At 40.2% G+C, this 22,757-nt stretch overlaps 1 protein-coding gene and 1 non-coding gene across 7 annotated transcripts in view; one reads left to right on the top strand and one right to left on the bottom strand.

The window, feature by feature from the left end:
• htr4 (5-hydroxytryptamine receptor 4) overlaps positions 1-22,757 on the top strand; it is a 282,593-nt gene that overhangs the window by 151,096 nt on the left and 108,740 nt on the right. For all 6 annotated transcript variants that reach the window (XM_061726112.1, XM_061726111.1, XM_061726110.1 and 3 more), the window contains exon 3: positions 17,790-17,903. In XM_061726112.1, the coding sequence (XP_061582096.1) occupies positions 17,790-17,903 (114 nt within the window). The remainder of the gene's footprint in view (positions 1-17,789; positions 17,904-22,757) is intronic.
• On the bottom strand, positions 15,780-15,851 carry trnaa-cgc (transfer RNA alanine (anticodon CGC)). Its single transcript has one exon. It is a non-coding gene; the product is annotated as a tRNA-Ala (tRNA).

Genomic DNA, 22,757 nt, shown 5'->3' with positions numbered 1-22,757 from the left:
TTTTTTCCTATTCCTTTTTCCTTTCCTTTTTAATCTCGACATTTCGACTTTTTTGTCGACATTTCAACTTTTTTCTCAACATTTCAGCGGTCTGGCTGATTGCTCTAGTCACAATCTTTCTGGTGGAATGTAAACAAGGTGACTCTGCCCCCACTACTAACCCTCTCCCTCTCCCACGAGCACCTGTGGACCCCTGTTTTCGGAACTGTACTGAGCCGCATGATAACATCAAGGACATTGGCTGAGAGCAGCTCTGAGCGAAGTTCACGACTTATCGCTACACACACACTTACTGATAACCACACCTCCCTCAACTCAACGCCTTCCTCGGCCCCTCCCTCTTATCAGCCCCCCGCCAACAGTCTCCGGGTTTCGAGCGCCACAAAGTCGCTGCGATCACTTGGATGTACTGTGCCTTTTTTTGCGGCTCCAGACATATTTGTTTTTTGTGTTTTTGGTCCAATATGGCTCTAAAACATTTTGGGTTGCTGACTATTGGTCTAGTTTAGCTAGGGCTGGGCGATTTTGGACAAAAATAAAATCCTGATTTTTTTCTCTGAAAACCCGATTTTTGATTTCGATTTTTTTGGTAAAACTACAAAAGACAATGGAATAAATTGTTTAAAATATTTTATCTTAAATTTTTAAAGAAAAATAGCAAACAAATGTCCCTATTGGGAATGAAGTGCAATTGAAAGATACTGTAAATCCTCCTTGAGTTTAGTAAAGTGACAACATTTACAATTTTCTTGACCAAACAAAGATGACTAAACGAGCTCTGTCTGTAATGCAGCCAGCTGCAAAAAAGGAAAATCGATTTTCCTTTTTTAACATCGATTTTGATTAATAAATCCGATTTAGATTTAAAATCGATTAATCACACAGCCCTAAGTTTAGCCCTAGTTTAGTTCATGGGGTGATAGTGTAGTGGCTTGTTTTGTTCCCTGAGAGGAACGTTAGCTGCTTTTGACAGATTTAGGTGCAATGTTGCTCTTTGTTTTCTCTTTCATGTCATTTTGGGAATGAGGGATATTTGTTTGTTTTCTCAATGTGCCACTTTTTAACTTTTTATGTGAAAGCAGTTTTTCTTTCTCCTCATTAGCAGACTATCCACCAGTAACCATCAGAGAAATAAAAAAGTAATGACGGCTTTTCTTTTCTGTCGCTCACAATGTTCATCACACGTCAAGCTACGAAAGCAGCAAACCTGCAGAAACTGCTGGAACCAACATTTAAGTTTAGCCCATCAAGCTCTCTGACTGACAAAGCTTTCAAAGCAGCTTGTGTTTCTCTCAATCCCGCTGACTCGCGGCTGCACGGCTGCACGCAGTAACTCCTGTTGGAGGGGAGGGAACGATAACAACCCTAATTGGAACTAAACTGCTGTGGGACCTGCCAGCTCAACAGAAACCTGTTGTTCAGGAGCAAACGTCAGCTGGAGCCGCAGCGTTGTGCCTGAAAAGACCTCGTCACAGGAAAGAAAATAACCTTCAGGTGCTGGAAAAACACAGCTCACTTAGAGAGGAGAGTCTCACAGAACCTTCACTCTCACTAAAACAAAGTGTCAAAACATGACAGACCAGCACAAAGCTGCAGATTTCAAAATATAAAAGGCAGAGCTGGTAGAGTAGCCGAAAAGTAAAAGTACTGTTACTTCAGAATAATATGACTCAAGTAGAAGTAAAAAGTAGTCATCCAAATAATTACTTGAGTAAAAGTAAAAAAGTACTTGGTGAAAAAACTACTCAAGTACTGAGTAACTGTTGAGTAACGTCTGATTTATTTTTTTAACACAATTATTCAAACAGACAAAAGTACAAAATAATCATCTTCAGGCAAATTAAATCAATAAAATAATAAAAACAATAACATTAATGAAAAATAGCTTAAATTAAAATAATCTTAAAGTAAATTCAAGTACTTTAATAAATATAAATAATAACAGATTAAAAAAATAAATTAAGCACAAGTAGCACAAAATTTCCAGCCTTTGTACTTTTCTTTTTTAACCAGGCAGAACTAGAACAAACATGAACTCATAGAAACTCTGTGTGTGTTTGAGTCTGTGTAAATGTGACAAAACATGCAAAAACAAACATTTTCCCCAAAGAATCACCCAGTGATGTCATGAGATTGACGCGTACGTGGATAAAAGGGATAAAAGAAAAGTAACAGCTCAACGTAGCCTAATGTAGCGGAGTAAGAGGAACAGTTTCTTCTTCACAAATCTACTCAAGTAAAAGTAAAAAGTAGAGTGATTCAAAACTACTCCTAAAAGTACAACATTTCCCAAACCTTACTCAAGTAAATGTAACGGAGTAAATGTAACTCATTACTACCACCTCTGATAAAAGGTAACGGATGGTATTTCATTTATTGATACTGGTGCCCCCGAAAAACGCTTTTGGTTTATTTAAAAAAAGGTTGAAAAAAACAGCTATGAGGCTGTAGGAAAGTTTATTTTACTGTCCTGATGTTCTGATCAGAGATAGAATTGTTGAATTTCCAAAGTTGGGAGTATTTAAAAAGTTACAGCTGTAAGTGGAAAAAAAGCCCAAAACTGCAGTTCAGAACCAAACAGTTAGATTTAATTCATCTGTGGAGATTTGTTTTAGATGTATTGACACTGATCGTCTAATTTTTAAAAGACTAATTAAGTATTTAGGCATGTGTTTATTCATTTGTTCCCGCCCCTCCATCCACAGGTCTTATAGTTGCAGGAGAGTTACGTGAATCTTCCCCACTTTGGCTTTTCTGCATTGATTTGCTATAAAAGGCGACTCGTTCTTCATGGAAGTGCTTAAGAGTTTCCAGATTGTCGGGATCAGACCTGATTGGTGTTCAGGAGGAATGTTGGAGCGTTTCTCTGACAGAACCGTTGCAGGATGTCTGGTCTGAAGTCGTTCAGCAGGATCTCTGTGGGATTTGGGCTGCAAAGCCGTTTTTGCATTTTGACGACTTGTTCTATTATTTCCGTGTTCTATATTTAATGCTGGACAAACTACAGCCATCAAGCAGTTTGTGTTATCAATGAACTTAGATGAAGGATCAGATCACATTTTATGGCTAATTAATGCAGATGGCCAGTTGATTTAAAGGGTTGTACTTTTTCTTAACATTGTGCTTAAACATACCAGTTACTCCTTGTAGCATCCTATAATGTAATAATTTCACCCTATAATGTAATAATTTCACCCTATAATGTAATAATTTCACCCTATAATGTAATAATTCCACCCTATAATGTAATAATTCCACCCTATAATGTAATAATTTCACCCTATAATGTAATAATTTCCTGAAAATGTAATAACGCCTGAAAATGTAATACAATTTGCACTTAACTCAATCGAAAATGTAATAAAATCCAATAACTTCACCAATAATGTAATAAAATATCCTGACTGATATTGTAATAATATTTTTACCGATAAAGTAATACCATATCATACCAATGATATTACATTATTGGGAATTTATTACATTTTCAGGTGGGTCTTTTTTTTTTTCCAAAACTGATAATGTAATACTTGACAAATAATGTAAAATATATGTTCATTTTCACTCCAGAGTTCTACATTTTGTGTTTTAAGTATCTAAGAATGTTTTATACGCTGGATTTGAAACACCAGAATGACTATTGGGTTAAATTGCAGACTTTGAGTACCATGTAATAAATTCCCAATAATGTAATAAGGTATTACATTATTGGTAAAAATGTTATTACAATATCCATCAGGATATTCTATTACATTATTAGTGAAGTTATTACATTATTGGGTTTTATTACATTTTTGATTGAGTTAAGTGCAAATTTTATTACATTTTCAGGAAATTATTACATTATAAGGTGCTACACTCCTGAAATGACATTAGTCATCAACATCTGTTCCCGCTACAGTTTTAACTAAAAGAAAAGGCAGAAAATGTCAGAAAAATAAAAACGTAAGAAAACTAACTGGGTAGTTTTCAATTTTATCTCCGTAGTCATTCATGGATAAAACAAGCAGCACTGGAGCCTAATGTGCTCCAATACAGCAGGGCTTAGAAGTTTATTTTGAACACTGTCAAAACTCAAACTCTTATACTTTAACTTAAAACTTAACTAGAACTTAAAATGTGCTTGACAAAAATGAAAGTTTAATAGAAACACGTGGGAAAAACACCTAACCTTTTAAGTGATGTGTGTAATCAGGTGTAATGGCATTTTTAGGTTAGAAATAAGAACATTTCTTGGTAAGATCCTTAGTTTTTTGAGCGAAGGCAGTGAATTTGGTCGACTGGTGTAAGTTCAGGGTTTTTAAATGCACAGCCATGAACCTACTGGATTATATAATTTAGTTTTAGTGATGTCAATTAAAGGAGCTTGAGGCTCCTTTTAAGAAATGAGACTCTCTAGCGCCACCCTTCACCACGACGGCCGTTGGGGGTACTGCAGCCAACAGTGAAGCCGGCACGGGAGAACGGGGAGAACGTGCATGCAGCGTCATGTGACGTCACATCCACAGGACAGCGCGGGAAATTCGGGACCGAATTGCAGCACATTTTGCAGCACACAGCCTGTTGCAAAATGCAGGACAATAACTAACTTCCGGAGAGTCTCCTGAACCCCAGGGGACCATAAAACAGAGTAAACTAACTGGGATTTATTCCCACGGTGCCCCCTCCAAAATAAATCCTTCACAGGGGCGTTGACGAGCATCAGGATTAGAGGAAATGAGAGGGAGAATGTGTCTTTTTACTTCCACACACTGATTTGTTTGCTCCGTCTAATGTTTCCAAAATTAGACAAAGGCCGTGTTCCAGTGCACAAAGGTGGAAACATGGTTCCAGCTTTCACGCTATTGTTTTCTCCAGCGGGAGATTCTGTTCCACCCCAGTCCTCTGTCCTAACAAATATTCTAATTTCTGTTGACAATAAACAGCATTTGATTGTAGTTTGCAGAGCGCCCGTGGTGTCCAGTGCCCGTCTGCATAATAGTGCACTTGTCTGTCCCCGCTGAGGGAAAACACCAGTTCACAGACAGTTGTTTGCAATTAGGGATTCCCACTGTGACCCTCGGAAACATCCAGAATATTTAGTTTTAATTAAGAATGTGTAAAGTGGGCGACCTCCCTGCAGATCAGCTCACGTCCTATCTGCTGAAAATGTCCTCTGATGAAACATGTCAGGTATTTAAAAAACCTAAAAATTATTGGCCGGTCGAAAAGATTTAGCAAATTAAATTGCAAAAAATGTTTTTCTAAAATATTTGATTTTTTAAATGTACTTTGATAACATTTTATATACAGGACTTTCTCAGAAAATTTGAATATTGTGATAAAGTCCTTTATTTTCTGTAATGCAAAAATGTCATACATTCTGGATTCATTACAAATCAACTGAAATATTGCAAGCCTTTTATTATTTTAATATTGCTGATCATCAGAATCAGAATCAGAATCAGAAAGGGGTTTATTGCCAAGTTTTCACACAAGGAATTTGTTATGGGGATTGGTGCAACACAATACAAATATAAAAACAAATATATAAGAGATAAAATAAAATAGAATGAAATGTATAAACAATAAAAAGTATAAACAGTAAAATAAAATGTAGACCAGAAATTTACAAAATGAGGTTTTAAAGTGCCGGGTGAGTCTGTACAAAAGTGACTTAGAAACTTAGGATAGGTAAAAAGTATAAACAGAAATGTACAATGAGGTTTGTAAAGTGCCGGATATGAGTCTGTACAAATGTTACGGGGTTGGAATATTTACGTTAATGTAACGTAGAGTGGGATGGGGGGGCAGTCCGTGGTAGTCGGGGGAGGGGAGGGGGGACCGGGGCCTTGTTGATGAGGAAGGCTGCAGACGGGAAAAAACTGTTCTTGTGGCGTGAGGTTTTGGTCCTGATGGACCGCAGCCTCCTGCCAGAGGGAAGAGTCTGAAACAGTTTGTGTCCGGGGTGGGAGGGACGCTTCAGGGTCCTGGAGGCGTGCAGGTCCTGGAGAGATGGGAGATTGCAGCCAATCACCTTCTCTGCCGAGCGGATGATACGCTGCAGCCTGCTCCTGTCTTTCACAGTGGCAGCAGCGTACCAGATGGTGATGGAGGAGGTGAGGATGGAGGAGGTGAGGATGGACTCAATGATGGCCGTGTAAAACTGCACCATCATTGTCTTTGGCAGGTTGAATTTCTTCAGCTGCCGCAGGAAGTACATCCTCTGCTGAGCTTTTTTGGTGAGGGAGGTGATGTTCAGCTCCCACTTGAGGTCCTGGGATATGATGGTCCCCAGGAAGCGGTGGGACTCCACAGAGTCTGCTGGGGAGTCACACAGGGTGAGGGGGGCAGGTGGGGCTGCGTTCCTCCTGTAGTCCACTATCATCTCCACTGTCTTTAGAGCGTTGAGCTCTAGGTTGTTCTGACCGCACCAGGTCACCAGCTGGTCCACCTCCCACCTGTAGGCGGACTCATCACCAGGTTTATGGTTTACAGCTTAAGAAAACTCAAATATCCTATCTCAAAAAATTTGAATATTCTGGGAATCTTAATCTTAAACTGTAAGAATATTCAAATTTTTGGAGATAGGATATTTGAGTATTCTTAAGCTGTAAACCATGATCAGCAATATTAAAATAATAAAAGGCTTGTAATATTTCAGTTGATTTGTAATGAATCCAGAATGTATGACATTTTTGTTTTTTTAATTGCATTACAGAAAAAAAAAAGAACTTCATCACAATATTCTAATTTTCTGAGACAGTCCTGTAGTAGAGGGGACCTTTTTAGTAAGTGCAGATGAAGTATTCTTTATTTTGTCTTGCAGGAAGGGTTACATGTGGGTGATGAAGCACAGTACAGTACAGTATAGTATAGTATAGTATAGTATAGTATAGTACATTACAGTACAGTACATTTCCCTGAACAAATTCTTAAGATGAAAAGCAACTGATGCTGCTTGAAGGCTTAGATGGAGATGAAAATGTCGTATTTGAATGATGTAATCCTTCTTGGCAGGTGACATCAGTTCCCGAGATAAAATTAATTCAGCAAAATAGAAACCTGACAAAATATTTGCGGTGTAAGTTGGTTCTCATTAGACTCTTGCATAAGTGTCTGAGCAGCATGAAGCGTTCTCAGTGAGTTCAGGAGGGGGCACGCATGCAGACTCCGGACAGAGTGGGGTGTCCATCCATCCCGTGTTTCTGTCCATTGAGCTGTTACGCTGAGAGCGCCCCCTGCAGGTTTGGAGAACTTCCGGTTGTAGTGACCGGTTATGAAGCGTTTTTCTTTTGAAGACGGTTTCTTGTTTTATATCGTTTTGTGCTTTGCATCGTTTCTCTATTTGCAGCGTTTGATGATGCTGCATTTGTCTTTGTTTTTTGCAGCACGTTTTTTCATTTGCACCACGTTCCTCTTTTTGTTCCTGGTTTTGAGTTTGTGAATTTGAATCATTTCTGTACTTGAAGCCGTTTTCCTTAACTGAGGGCGTTGCAGTGCGTTTGGTCCTTGTTGGCCACCGTAGACATCATCCCAGTTTGCATTTGCATCAGCTTTGCACCGTGACCTTTTTGAACCTGCTCCACAGCAGCATTTTGTCACTGTAGACGGAGAAAAGGATAAAGGTGGAAACATTGAAGCGCTCGTTTCAGCAGCTGCAGCTTCTTCTGTTGGGAATGCCTAACAGATTTTTGAAACTCTCAGCTTTGAATGACCTTAATCAGTCCTGTGTGATTAAACACATTCTTACTGTTAAGAAAGACCAACTGTGTTTGAGAGTGAAAGCAGTTTCTGTGGGGTCTGCACTCAGCTGTGACTGTAACCTCTCATGCTGCTTTACGGCTCAGTCGCATCTTTCCTTATTTATAATAAACAGGTGAAGAGAGGTGTTGCTATCCCGTATCAATAGATGCTCCAGAGTCGTCATGATTCAGCAACCAACAAACTATTGCATATTTTCTGCTCAGTCTGCAAGTATGTGTTTGAGAAAAAACTAAAAAATAACTCCCTTTGGAAACTGGTGAATCAATTTTACAAAATGAAGGAAAGAAAACCCAATTAGGATAAAAAATAAGAACTCAAAATAGCTTTTGGCTGTTTGTATCAGCAGGGAGGAACCAACAGGGAAGAGGTTGGACACTTTTCACTTGTGTGCAATCAGCTCATAACTGAAATAATTCTGACTTCTCACGCTGGTCCTCGCGGCCAGTCTGACGTAGATTCAGAGCTCATGGAGGATTCTGATTGTTGGTAATCATGGCTGGAAAACAGAAACCTCTTCAGATCAAATCAGGGAAAGCTCAGCCGCTCATTTAATGCTGGTAAAGCATCCATGTGAAAAGGCTGAAGCCCGAGCTCCAGAGCTGCTGGAGCTGTGGAGACTCTGATTCACAGAGAACTGCAGAGCAGAGCAGAGGAGTCTTTGGCGGTTCTTTTATGAGGTATAAAAAAAAATGATTCAGCTCCATCTCGACCTCCGTTTTTCTGGGTCAAACTGGCCTTAACTTCAAGATAAGACAGGGGAATAAAGTCAGGGATGTACAGAAGCAGATTATTTATTTGCTTGTTGTCCTTTTGAGAAGTAAAGTAAAGTACATCTCTTATGTCGCTCTGCCCCCCCTTCTCAGCATTTAGGCATTCACAGAGACATTTAAAAATGTGGGTTTTAACAGCAAATTACGCTATTATATACATTTTGTTCTGGGAAAAAAAAGAGTTAAAATATATTATAGTGTCTTTTTGGAAAGATTTGACTCTAATTTTAAAAAGCTGTTAATTCTCAGATTTCAAACAAAGAATTAATATTCTGACCATGTGTATTTTTATTTACGAGATCTATATTTACATCTAACGTAACAGAATTCATGTGTAGTTTAGCTCTTTTCAGGTAGATATTAATTTTGACAAGTTTTTCATGTTTTTTTTAGGAAAGAGACATGGGTTTGCTCATTTATATATACACAAAGTAATGTTTAGTCCATCACTGTAGTCCACTTGGCTGCACGTGAAGGCCGATCGTATCACAACCGCGTCACATACATTTTCCTAAAACTCCTCCGAATAGAGCATTGTGTCGTTCTTTTCTTGGTCTGAGAAAGCTGCATCCGTTTTTTCCAGCCAAGCATGTCCACATATTCACCAGACAGCTCGCAGTTGCTGGACTTTAGTGCTGTCTTAGCAAAAGTCAAAGCAAACATGGTTGTGTTTCCGCTAATATGAGCTGATGATCACTTGATGGGCGAGGAGCTGCTCCTGTCAGAGTTACGAGGGGGGAATAGTGGCATGAAGAAAACAGGAATGTCTGTGAAAGCTGGATTGTCTCATGTCACCAACACTCAGTCCAACCGTTGAGGTCCTTGAACCTTCACGGACATGCAAATCCTGCATAGCATGCAACCCCTGAATTGGGACGTGGCCAGTACTGGAGTTGAGGGGGGATGAGGGCGGACGGCATCCCCTCCTGAAATAAAAACGGTCAAAATCATCCCCCCTGAAATAAAAACGGTCAAAATCATCCCCCCTGTAAAACTGCCTTTCCATCCCTTTCCATCCCTTATGTCATTTCATCAATGAATGTGGTTTTACTGCTATTTCAACATTTAGAGTCATCGTCAGAAAAATAACTGATTTGACCATTTTCACCTGTTTCAAGTAAATTTTCACTTGAAATAAGTAGAAAAATCTGCCAGTGGGACAAGATTTATCTTCTTATTACAAGCAAAAAAATCTTGTTCCACTGGCAGATTTTTCTACTTATTTCAAGTGAAAATCTACTTGAAACAGGTGGAAATTGTTGTTTTTTCCAGTGATGAGTCTTGTTTTAAGTGTAATGAGATTTTTTTTACTAAAATGAGACATTTTAACTGGAAATAAGACAAATATTCTTGTTAAGATTGTGAGTTTTTGCAGTGATCCATTTTACTTATCCTGTGAAGGACAGAGTCATATTGATAAGTTCAGAAAAGTGTTTTTTATTGTTGTGTTTTGATGTATTTGATGTAAGCCCAGTGGATATTTAAAGCTTACAGAAGGCTGCATTTAACTGCTGCTATGTCATTCCTGCAGTATTTCTGCAGGTGTTTTGGTCACTGCTATTATTTGTAATATATTATATTATTTGTAATCAGCACAAATTATCTGTCCCCATATGATAAAATCCACCATCCCCCCTGATTTTATTTTACAACTCGAGTACTGGACGTGGCTAACGTGTTTAAGCGTCATTCCACCACTGTCATTGTTTCTCTAACAAAAGTTTCAGTCACACATAGTGTGTAGATACTTTTTTGTAAAAAATTGACAGAGGTGTTTTCATTCTGTTAATTCATGTTAGGTTCATCTATCGGAACACAAGTGCAGACTATGCACTGCATATGAGACAAACATTATAATATGATGTCACTCACTGGTTTGACAACTTGGCTCTTGATAAACTTCTCTCTTTGGAGCACAAAAGCGATTTAAACAATGGTGAGAATAGAGTCGTTATAGAACTAACGCATGCATCCTCAAGGCAAAATATCTATTTGTTTATGGAATTATTTTCACTAGTAAAAGAAGCACAAGAGACAGGAAATTTTAATTTAATGGATTATACCATAGGGACATGAAGGAAAACAAACAAGCAAACAATTCTGTCAGGATTACTTTAAAAAAAAAGATATTAATGTGCATGACATTTAATGGAATGAATGCACTTAGAATTCATCACTTTGGACAACTAAATACAATTTTCCAGCTTAGAGCTGGCTTTATGTCATAGGAAAAGACTAAGATACCATTTATTATGCGCAACAAAGTGCTTGCCAAACTATAGCTCACAATCCAACAGTAAATCATACGTTTCTTGGACGTGTTGGAAGCGGGTGAGACACTCTCTGACAGTTTAGTGACTTTCCGAGTGAATGGCTCTGAGAACAGATGCTCCTCCAGGGAGCACATCGTCCATGTTGACATGGTTATTACACCTTCTCCCTTTCTTCAAAGGGAAGCTTTCTGTTCCAAGTGTGATCATCAGCAGCATGCGGTACGGCTGTAAACATGGCGATGGATACAGCGTATGCAGCTCTGCTCAAACATTTAACCACCGTCTCAGCCTTTCAGTGATCAGAGGGAAACATGGTTAAATATAACGAAATGGCATTAAGATAATGACACGATTTTTCTCGTAAGCCACAATGCAAAGCTTTACTAGAAGGTTAGTTGAGAAATTGAAGATTGAAGGCCTGTGGATTGATTTATAGATTATAGTGTGTATTGTGAAAGTGCTTTACCACTTTCAGCAGAGCAGCTCAGGTACCGATGCTTCTGCTGCCGATATATACCGTATTTTCCGCACTATAAGGCACACCGCATTATAGGGCTGAACGATTAATTGCATTTGCGATAATATCGCGATGTGATAAAACGAGATTTTCTAACCGCAAAGGCTGCGATTTGACCAGTCACGTGATCTGGTCACGTTGCCGGCAGGGAAAAAAAGTCAACCGTGCCGCGTGTCCGCGTGTAACCTACTGTATCTACCATGGCCTCAGTTTTAGGGCTCGGCCAGGCAGGGCTTTATAAATATATGGGCTTTATACATTTATTAGATATATGAGCGCGGAGTTGGCGTGGCGAGGAGCTGCGCGGCGACGAGCACGAGCCGGGCGGACAGTGGAGTCGCGCTGTGAAGCCTGATTTATGGTTCTGCGTTAAATCGACGCAGAACCTACGGCGTAGGTTACACGGCGACGCTCGCCGTACGGTGCGCGTTACCCGTACCCTACGGTGTAGGCTCTGCGTTGGTGTAACGCGGAACCATAAATCACCCTTAAGGCACACCTGCAGCCCGTCATCAGGAGGAGAAGTTAAACAGCGGGGCTGCGAGTGGTTCATTGCTGGTTCGTTTTGTTAATTCTGAGCTTTGTTGGTTTGTTTGTTAGTTTGCTGGTGGTTTTTTTCCATCTGTGATTTTTGAGTTATTTGTGAAGAAGTTCTGAGTTCCCTGTGAGGAAGGTTTTTTTGTTCCCTGTGGGAGTTTTTCTGTGTTTTTCTATTAAACTACGCCTCATTTTGGCTAAAGTTTAACCCGGTTTGGTGTCGTGTGATTGGGTTCAGAGAACGACCCATAACACTCGTGTGTACAGACGTGTGTAGACGTGTTAAAGAGGTAAAGCCACAGATTTGCTTTCTTTATTGTTGTAATCTGTGCTTTAAATAAATCTGACATTGTTTATTATAGAACAAACTGATCTATTGCTTGTGTAGTTGAAAAATACATGAGAACAGGACTTTGAAAAAATAATCGCATATTAAATCGCAATATTGAGGAAAAAAATCGCAATTAGATTATTTTCAAAAATCATTCAGCCCTACCGCATTATAAGGCGCAGCTTCAATGAATGACGTATTTAAAAACTTGTTCCATATATAAGGCGCACCGCATAATAAGGCGCACTAAATATCTGGTAAAATACCGTACTATAGTGGCTGGGGTTGAGTTACGTATCTACCTGATGGAGCTGCTACAGGAAATGCTACAAAATCCTACAGCAAATGCAAAAAAAAAAATCAAGAAGAAAAGTACCGTATGTCAAACTTTATTAACAAAATAAAAACCAGCTTTGCTCCGTCTCGTCAAAGTCTCCATGATGCGAGTCAGCGTCGCTGCTGTTGTCTTGAACCTCTGTGACGATTCCTGACGTTTTTAGCGCCATTACTTCGGCGACACCAACTACATTACCCACAATCCCCCTGACTACAGTAACAGAAATTACCAAAATGATCATATATAAGGCGCACTGCCGGTTTTTGAGAAAATTAAAGGCTTTTAGGTGCGCCTTATAGTGCGGAAAATACGGTACCTGGAGAAAAAAAAAACTCAAGCTTTGATTTCTAATGGATTTCAAGTTGATAACCAATGCTAACCAATGATCGGAGAGGGTGTGTTGTTAAAGCTTAGAAAGCACTGCTATTGCTTCTGTATCTATGTGATTTAATTGTCGAACCCAAAAGGCTCTTGCATGAAAATAAACACTAGTACTTTATGCTGCTTGTCATCGTCCAGCTGGGCTGAAAAATAGATGCTACTAAACATCATGCACATCAGTTTTGTTCTCAGGAAAGGTCCGACTCTGTAGTCAACATATTCCATCAAGATAAAAGGAGTTTAATATGGTTTTACCGTCCGAGACTGCAGATTTTCTTGCTTTCTTTTAGTAATGATACCTCTGTTGGAAAGCTGTCAGTGTTCACATTTGATCCGATCAGTGTGTTGGTATCTGATCAAAGAGCAGACCTCATTTACACACTATCACTCTGGCTCTGAACCCCAGATGCTGAGAGTGAAGTCATTTGGATGACTGAGATGCTTTATCATTTTACCAAAGGCTTTTATTAGCACATTATGGTTGACAGGACATGACATGAAAGCCAAAAATAAAGCGCTTATTAACAAATGATTGCTTTGTAGGGTTGCAGTGCAAAGAAATACAGGACTGTCTCAGAAAATTAGAATATTGTGATTTTCTGTAATGCAATTAGAAAAACAAAAATGTCATACATTCTGGATTCATTACAAATCAACTGAAATATTGCAAGCCTTTTATTATTTTAATATTGCTGATCATGGCTTACAGCTTAAGAAAACTCAAATATCCTATCTCAAAAAATTAGAATATTGTGGGAATCTTAATCTTAAACTGTAAGCCATAATCAGCAATATTAAATATAATAAAAGGCTTGCAATATTTCAGTTGATTTGTAATGAATCCAGAATGTATGACTTTTTTTTTTTTCTAATTGCATTACAGAAAATAAAGGACTTTATCACAATATTCTAATTTTCTGAGACAGTCCTGTATATGTATGTGTGTGTTTTCTCCCTGATCCTCAAACCTCTGGCTCCTTGTCAAGTCTTCAAGTGTCAAAGATTGGCAACCGTCAGTCGTGTTTCTCCAATGCATTACCAACGTCAACAGGAATGCATTGAAACAAGCCGTTGGCGAGATCTCCTGCACCACGCGGCTTATTCAGAGGAGTTTTATAACTCACACGGCATACAGTAGCTTGCTGCACCTTTTGATGCTTTTTTAAAGCCAACTCAAGGTTATACTATAGAAGTGAAAGTCTGCAGTTTCATTTCATAAATATCACATTTCCCTAGGTATATCGTGACTAAGCACATTGCATCTGGCCTTGTTAAATGTTAATGTCTTTTTTTTTTTTTTACATGAACCAAAAGCCAAAACCTGTCTCTGACAGCCGTCTGTGTTTAAGGTACCCTTGGAGAAAGATCTGCTGACTGCATATCACTGTAAACTACTGGGTGGAAAGGAAAGACTTTAGCTGTGAAAACGTGCACATATACAGTGTTAAGATGTAAAATGTGTTCAGCCTCCATAAAGTTATAAGTGGAAGAGAGAGATATGTTGTAAAACAGTGGTACTTTAGTGGCAGTCTGTTGCTGCAGCTCTGATTTTCTTGTGATTTCCTTTGTTCTTTCTTAATAGTTTCTTTTTCTTAGTTTCTCCTCTAAGTTTCTAAGCTGGTTTTGGTACCTCTCTAGCAGAATTTTCAGTGTTTTTACAAACGAGATCATGTCAGAATCCACAAGCCTGTCATGTGGGGTACCTCAAGGTTCAGTTCTGGGTCCCATCATTTTCTCTTTATTCACTCTTCTTGTAAAAACTCAGAATTTGATAAGTTGCTAACTTTGATGATTTGTTTGACCAACATCAAACGGAGGCTTTGTGAAAACTACTTGAAGCAAAATGCAGAGAAGACGGAAATCCCTATCATCGTCCCCGAAAGCAGAATAAAGCAGCACCTCGGAGCAGTAGGCTCGTCCCTCCAGCCATTCCTAAGAAACATTGCTATGTCTTTGGAACATCCTTTGTGAGAATGAATTAGGAATTGCTTCTTTTAGCCTACAGATATCCCCAATTTTTTTATGTTTGTTTTATGCTTTCTCTGTTTTTATGTTTTATGCCTGTGTCTTATCTTTTCATGTGTGGCATCTGAAGCACTTTGTGGCTTTTAACCTGTGAATAGTGCTATATAAATAACATATACTGTACTTACTTACTACTTCTGCTGGTAATTCTGTCTGGTTACACTGAGAACCATTTACATGTTTGAGGAGATGATTGATCTTTCCAAATCCTTTAAACAAAAATAGAAAGATTCCTTCCCCACATCATCATGGGGACTGAGCGACCATTGGCATATGACATTGATTAGCTTGGAGAACTGATGAGGACACAACCTTAACAAGTACGTTTAATATGTATATCCAACATGTAGCAGCAGCAGCTATCCATGGTGCTGTTCAGTGGTTCTTCTCATCTTCTCATCATGCTGTTGACGATTTAAAACTGCCAAAAAACATTTGTATGTCCAAATCTAGAAACATCTGAATCTCAAACCATGAATATAAGATACGAGCGAAAGTCACATGGCCAGAAAAGACCACCAAAACTATAAAGAAGTATTTATAAATAGAATTCAAGTATAAGATAAAGTGCACGTGTTTAAAAAGGATCAATGATTCTTGCTCTTTTTATTGCATTGCTCATGTAATTTTTGCACCTAATTGACTATAATATCATAAATATTGCACATGTGATTAAAATATATATTGGATATGTCATAGGATGACGACTGCACAGTTTGGATAGGTGTTTTGGAGCTCATTAATCATAGATATAATTAGTCAGTGCAGCCACCTCAGATGTACACAAGGCTCACAATACAGCTCTCTGGATGAATGTTTTTCAAAAACATAGTAGTGAGTATTCCTGATTATCTGGAACAAGTGGAGATGCTGGGAATTGAACCCAGGACCCCATACATGCGAAGCATGTGCTCTACCACTGAGCTACATCCCCTGTTGACTATGGGACAGGACTGGACAAATTCTGCACTTAGGGACAAAAATGACAAATGAGCTCTCAAACTGGAAACTGAAAGAAGGCGCTGACTGTATCTCTTTCTGTTAAGATGTTTCAGCAGAAACATACTCTAGACTCCAACAGTTCTCTTTTTGGCTAATAGACAGCGCAGGCAGAAAAAAAAACAAACGGCCTGAAGTGATGGCATAGTTTTTGGATGCAGCAGGTTTCAGAACTGGGTGTATCTCCAGACACTTATCAAAGCCAGATTACAAGGCAAAATGTAAAAAAATCATAATTTTTTTTATTGCAGGTTTAAAAAAATCATGTTGGGTTTACTAGCAAAAAAAAAAACAATAATATGATTACACTAGAACACAAAATTGTCTTTTCATGTTCAGGAAAGTGACCAAATGAATGGTGTCTGATGAATGAGCGTTAACTGCTGGTGGCTCTGATTTCTTGAGCTGCTGTTGCAGCTACGTATCCCACCGCTTCCCTCTCCATTTATAACTAATCAACCGCATGTGAAACCTTCATGCCGTGTGATATTAAACATTTCGAGTGCTTAGTGGAAGCCATTAGTAGGAGCGGAAGAAAACATGCTCGACTAAACGTGTTCTTCACATTACACACGGCGAAGCATCAAAGCCACTACTCCTCTCTAATCGTCCTGCTAATTTGAAGTGAAATTTAGCTGCTTGGATGGTTGTGTTACACCAGGGGTCGGCAACCCGCGGCTCTAGAGCCGCATGTGGCTCTTTAGCGCCGCCCTAGTTGCTCCCTGGAGCTTTTTAAAAAATGTGTGTCCTTTTTTTCCTTTTTTTCTTCCTTTTTTTTCTTTTTTCTTTTTCCCTTTCCTTTTAAATCTCGACATTCCGACTTTTTTCTCGAAATTTTGACCTTTTTCTCCACATTTCGACTTTTTTCTCAATATTTTGACTTTTTTCTCCACTTTCCGACTTTTTTCTCGACATTCCGACTTTTTTCTCGAAATTTTGACCTTTTTCTCCACATTTCGACTTTTTTCTCAATATTTTGACTTTTTTCTCCACATTCCGACTTTTTCTCAGCATTTCCACTTTTTTCTCGATGCTTATACAAGACTTTTCATTTTTTGCGGCTCCAGACATATTTGTTTTTTGTGTTTTTGGTCCAATATGGCTCTTTCAACATTTTGGGTTGCCGACCCCTGGACTAGACTAGCAGGCAACATCAGAGATGGAGAACATATAAATAATCCTCACTGGCTCCTGAATATTTTAATTCCAGGAAATTTCACATCTTGATACATACCGACCCTCTTCAATAGGTCCAACCAACAATATCGGTTTATTTTCAAAATTTAAAAAAATACAGATTTTTACACGAGATACTTGTCTGAGAGAAGATTTGAAAGAAAATGTTAATTTACTTTTATACAACCTCGCTCTGCAGATCTAAACTCATGTGTCTTTTTTTTTATCTCTATAGTGACAGCACGCCTAAGCAGATAGCTCTCTCTTAGATGAATCGATCTGTGTATTTGTGAATTTTGTCCTGTGCATTTGTGAATTGCTCTGTGCATTTGTGAATCGGTCTGCATTTGTGAATTTTGTCCTGTGCATTTGTGGATCGGATTGTGCATTTGTGAATTATGAGACTGTTCTAGCCCCATATCCAGCCACCCTGCAGAGGAAACTCATCTCGGCCGCTTGTATCTGTGATCTTATCCCTTCGGTCACTACCCGTGCGTAGATTGACCGGTAAATCGAGAGTTTCGCCTCTCGACTCAGCTCTTTCTTCACCACGATGGTCCGGTTTAAAAAATACAGATTTTTACACAAGATACTTGTCTGAGAGAAGATTTGAAAGAAAGTGTTAATTTACTTTTATACAACCTCGCTCTGCAGATCTAAACTCATGTGTCTTTTGTTTTGTTTTGTATCTCCATAGTGACAGCACGCCTAAGCGGATAGCTCTGATCTGCTTCCTGTCGCTGGTCATGCTGATGAGCATCCTGGGAAACCTGCTGGTCATGGTGGCCGTCTGCAAGGACAGACAACTCAGGTGGGCATCGGCTTCCTCTCCTCCAACCTCCACAGGCCCAGGGGGTTCCCCCGGGGTAGAAGGGATGGTGCCATGTGACCATGCATGAGAAAAAGCTGCTATATTTACCGTATTTTTGCGACCATTAGGCGCATATAAACGTCTTCTTTTTTTTTTAAAATGTGCCGCACGCCTAATGATGCAATGCGCCCATTGTTTTATTGTAAAGGCTGATTTATGGTTCCGCGTTACACCGACGCAGAGCCTACGGCGTAGGGCTGCGCCGATTTAACGCGGATCCATAAGGCGGACGTAATTGAGGCCACCATGAGAAGTTAAGGGGGAAGGGGGCCGCGAAGGCCGGAGGAACCGCTGTCGCGTCGTGGACCTGCGAGGACCGTCGGCTGCCGCTCGGTCGGCGGATGCGTGGGCTGACGTGTCTGCTGGGTTGGACTGTTGTTCAGGCTTTTTCAAAAGCCGGCATCATATCCGAGGGGCCGCACGGCACGGAAAATGACTCGGCTGCTCAGCGGCCAGAGAGCTGCGGGCTCTGCCCGTCGCAGCGCAGCAGTTCTCTGGTCTCATTGATCAGTTCTCCCGGTCTCATTGATCAATTCTCCCGGTCTCAGTGATCAGTTCTCCCGGTCTCAGTGATCAGTTCTCCCGGTCTCAGGGATCAATTCTCCCGGTCTCAGTGCGATCAGGTCGGATGAATGCAGAAACAGAAGATGAAGATTTTGATGGGTTTGATTAATGTAATAACTTAAATAAAGTACAATCCAACTAAGTTTTGCTCCCGCTCTATTTTTAAACACGCACACCTGTACGCTTGTGTGTGTGTGTGTGTGTGTGTGTGTGTGTGTGTGTGTGTGTGTGTTGTGCGGCGCGCGTGTGTGTGTTGTCAGGCGGCTTTCCGTGTGTGTAGACGGCGCCTTTTCGGTCTGTGCGCCGTATGTGTGTTTTAAATCCAAAAATGACACACAAAACTGAGGGTGCACCTTTCCACACGGCACGCGGATGGTCGCGATATACCGTCGAAAATACGGTATATATATGTTGGATGAATATTTCCAAAAATGTGAACTGTTCTGTTGGTTGCTTGAGCTGCGTGAATCTCCTCTCCCTCCTCTCAGCAACTACTTTTCCAAATGGTTCTGTGTACAATGTTATAAATCATGCCAGGCGTTGAAAAGTTTGACTCTTTTCTGGAAGAGCTCTTGCATCTCAAAGCACAGGCAGGTCTCCCATATGACAGGATCAAACATATTTTACCACAAGACAGTGGACTTCACAGGGAAAATATGAATCTGCTTGAGATGAGAGGAGAAACGTAAGAGCGTGTAATGAGGTGTTGACGGAGAGAGGACTGTCAGGCCGGGCGGGTGTCCCTGTCACTGCAACGGATTTTTATTTCCATGTATTTTGATCCTCCTCCTGACTTCCTCACCTTGTGTCATCTCTTACTCTCAGTTCCTCTCGTTGTCTCTTCTTATCTCATGACACCTGAGAGCTCGGACTGACCTTTGTCCTCGTCACGTTGATGCAAGTGTACGTGTTTGGGGAGGGGAGTGGATGTGAGGGCACGCGTGTTCATCGTGACTCTGTGTTTATGTAAGAATCAAAGTGGTAGACGTACGTATGCAAACACAGACATGAGTAAAGATACACATACAGGACTGTCTCAGAAAATTAGAATATTGTGATTTTCTGTAATGCAATTACAAAAACAAAAATGTCATACATTCTGGATTCATTACAAATCAACTGAAATATTGCAAACTTGTATTATTTTAATATTGCTGATCATGGCTTACAGCTTAAGAAAACTCAAATATCCTATCTCCAATAAATTGAATATTCTGGGAATCTTAATCTTAAACTGTGTCCCAATTCCTCTTTGCATATAGGGCTAGTGGACACAACGAGGGCTAGTGGACATAACGAGGGCTAGTGGACATAACGAGGGCTAGTGGGCATAACGAGGGCTAGTGGACATAATGAGGGCTAGTGGACATAACGAGGGCTAGTGGACATAACGAGGGCTAGTGGACATAACGAGGGCTAGTGGACATAACGAGGGCTAGTGGACATAACGAGGGCTAGTGGACATAACGAGGGCTAGTGGACATAACGAGGGCATCATTTGCAGACTGAATAAAAAAAAAAAAAACATGGCAGACATTTCTAATTTTTTTGTGAATAAAATCAATATTTTGAGTTAGTTTCTGCATAAAAATGCCTTTTGTTTACATTTCTAGCGAGAAATATGTATTTTACTTTCATAATATTCACTCAGTGAATGTACATAATCACTCGCTTGCTCGTTGTTGTGAAGATCTCACCAGAATAAAGGCTGATTTATGGTTCTGCGTTACACCAACGCAGAACCTACGCCGTAGGCTCTGCGTTGGTTTAACGCAGAACCATAAATCAGCTCCCAACCCGGCAGCTCTTCTTATCCCGAAAACATCGGATCAAATTTCTTAACAGGCGTTATTTGGATAAACTGAGCCCAGGTTGGGGATCTTAACGGTTACTTTTACGCCTGAAAAAATATTAAAACTTAATAAAGTGTCATATTAACAGCGCTACAGCGGAAATTAAAACAGCTTTTATCTCTGGGCTTCCTGATATGGTGTGACGTTTGTGCAAACGTAACTACGCAGTCACTTACGTACCCGAACGTAAACCATGCAGTGACGAAGCAAGTGGTGTCCCAATCCCTAGGGAACATTACAAGGACCCTAAAGTCTGTGGCTTCATTTTTAGGGCTATTGGTAGAAAGTAGGGGGGGATTGGGATTGGCCCTTGGTCTCTGCAGCGTGTCCTGGGTCTTCCCCGGGGTCTCCTCCCGGAGGGATATGCCTGGAACACCTCCCTAGGGAGGATCCATCCCTCCATCCATCCATCCATCCATCCATCCATCCATCCATCCATCCATCCATCCATCCATCCATCCATCCATCCATCCATCCATCCATCCATCCGATACAGATTTCCAAGCCACCTCAGCTGACTCCACCGATTCACATAGTTTTACACATTTAAAACCTAATTTGACAGCAATCATCAGCCGAGTGGCACCAATAAAACCAGATTTTATAGCATTTATACAATAAGATTAGTTATATTCATTCATAAAAGACCTTTAGAGCTCTTTTAGTTCTTTTACAACAATCTTTTCAAATAATTTTAAGTGGTAGTCATTTATTAAATTATGTTTATCGATTAATGTTCTATGCATGATTTTATATCCTATTTCATTCTTCTACCAATTCTCATTATCTTCTAAATTATGTTTTTGTAATTTTCTGAAATTTAAAGTAAAAAAGGCCCTGAAAAGTTTCCAAAAAGGCATCAGATACAACCCACGTCCACTTTCGGATTGACGTGAATTGTTTCCTCAGTGTAATATTAAGTAAAACATCACACCAGTTTTACAAAGGAACTAAAGAAGCGTTGCGTGAACTCGTTACCGAGCTGTTGCAGACCTCAAACTGCCCAGGGCTTTGTTTCACAAACCAAAATAAATACATTGACAGTTTTTCTTGGCGTTGGAGTTTCTTTGCTGTTGCTCGCCTCCTGCTCATCTTATTTGCATGTTTCCTCCAGCTGGAGAGGCAACCACACAAACCATCCCGACATATAAACAGTTTGGATTCAGATGATTGTTAAAAATATGACAATAATTCAGCACGGTGCCCGAACATTTGCTCCCTGAGCGATATTCACCAAAGATCAGCTGTTTCCACCCTGCCTGCTGTTTAAACCTGCTCCCACCTCTCTTGCTTATGCATCGGACACCAGACACCATAGGCATCTATAATTACTCCCAACCTCAATGTAACGCCATCCCTTCTAATAAAGCTTGTTTATTCAGAGCTCTTTAAGCTAAGCACAGTGTGTCATCCTGACTAAACAAGCCTCTCCTCGGGGATTGTTAATACTTTCTAAACTGCTCTGAATTACTGCCAGTGTGGATCTGTGTGCGTTCAACTGTTCAGTGTGTGTGTTGGATGTGTAAACACATCCAATCTCCGCATTTGTCTGTGATTGCATCGGTTCTCACGTGGGTTCGCCTGCGTGCGTGCATGTGTCCGGCAGGACGGCCATGAGCCGCACGAGCAGACGGCTAGTTGGTCCCGTGGCTAACGGGCCGATTTAAGGGACTGTTTGGGTTATCGGGCCGGCGGATGGAAAACCCTCATGACCGTTAGCGCTCGCTGAAGCTATTTATAGACACGAGGCTTATCCACAGCACAGTCAGGAATGAGAACAGGCCTCTGGTCTCGCGGGTGGCGGGGTTGCTCCCCCCCTCCCCCACTATAGATACACTTCAGGTGGAGCTTTGTTTGGTTTATTACACACACACACACACACACACACACACACACACACACACACACACACACACACACACACACACACACACACACACACACACACATATTCTCACACACACACACACACACACACACACACACACACACACACACACACACACACACACACACATATTCACACACATACATACACATAGCCACATAGATATATGCACACACACACACTCGCGTACACACACACACATAGCCACATAGATATATGCACACATATATATATAATATATATATATATATATATATATACATATATATATATATATATATATTCATACATGCATACATACACACACATAGCTACACATATATACACACACACACATAGCTACACAGATATACACACACACACACACATAGCCACACAGACATACGCATACACGCACACACACACACATAGACATACACACTCGTTTGTTCACCTGCATGCTTGCTCTGTAGTTTTTGGGGTTAGTTAGCGATAGCTTAGCTCAGACTG

The sequence above is a fragment of the Cololabis saira genome, chromosome 7 (genome assembly GCF_033807715.1).
Source record: "Cololabis saira isolate AMF1-May2022 chromosome 7, fColSai1.1, whole genome shotgun sequence".
Lineage (NCBI taxonomy): Eukaryota > Metazoa > Chordata > Actinopteri > Beloniformes > Belonidae > Cololabis > Cololabis saira.
The sequence above is the reverse complement of the archived record's forward strand: the minus strand, read 5'-3'. Positions and strand labels throughout refer to the sequence as shown.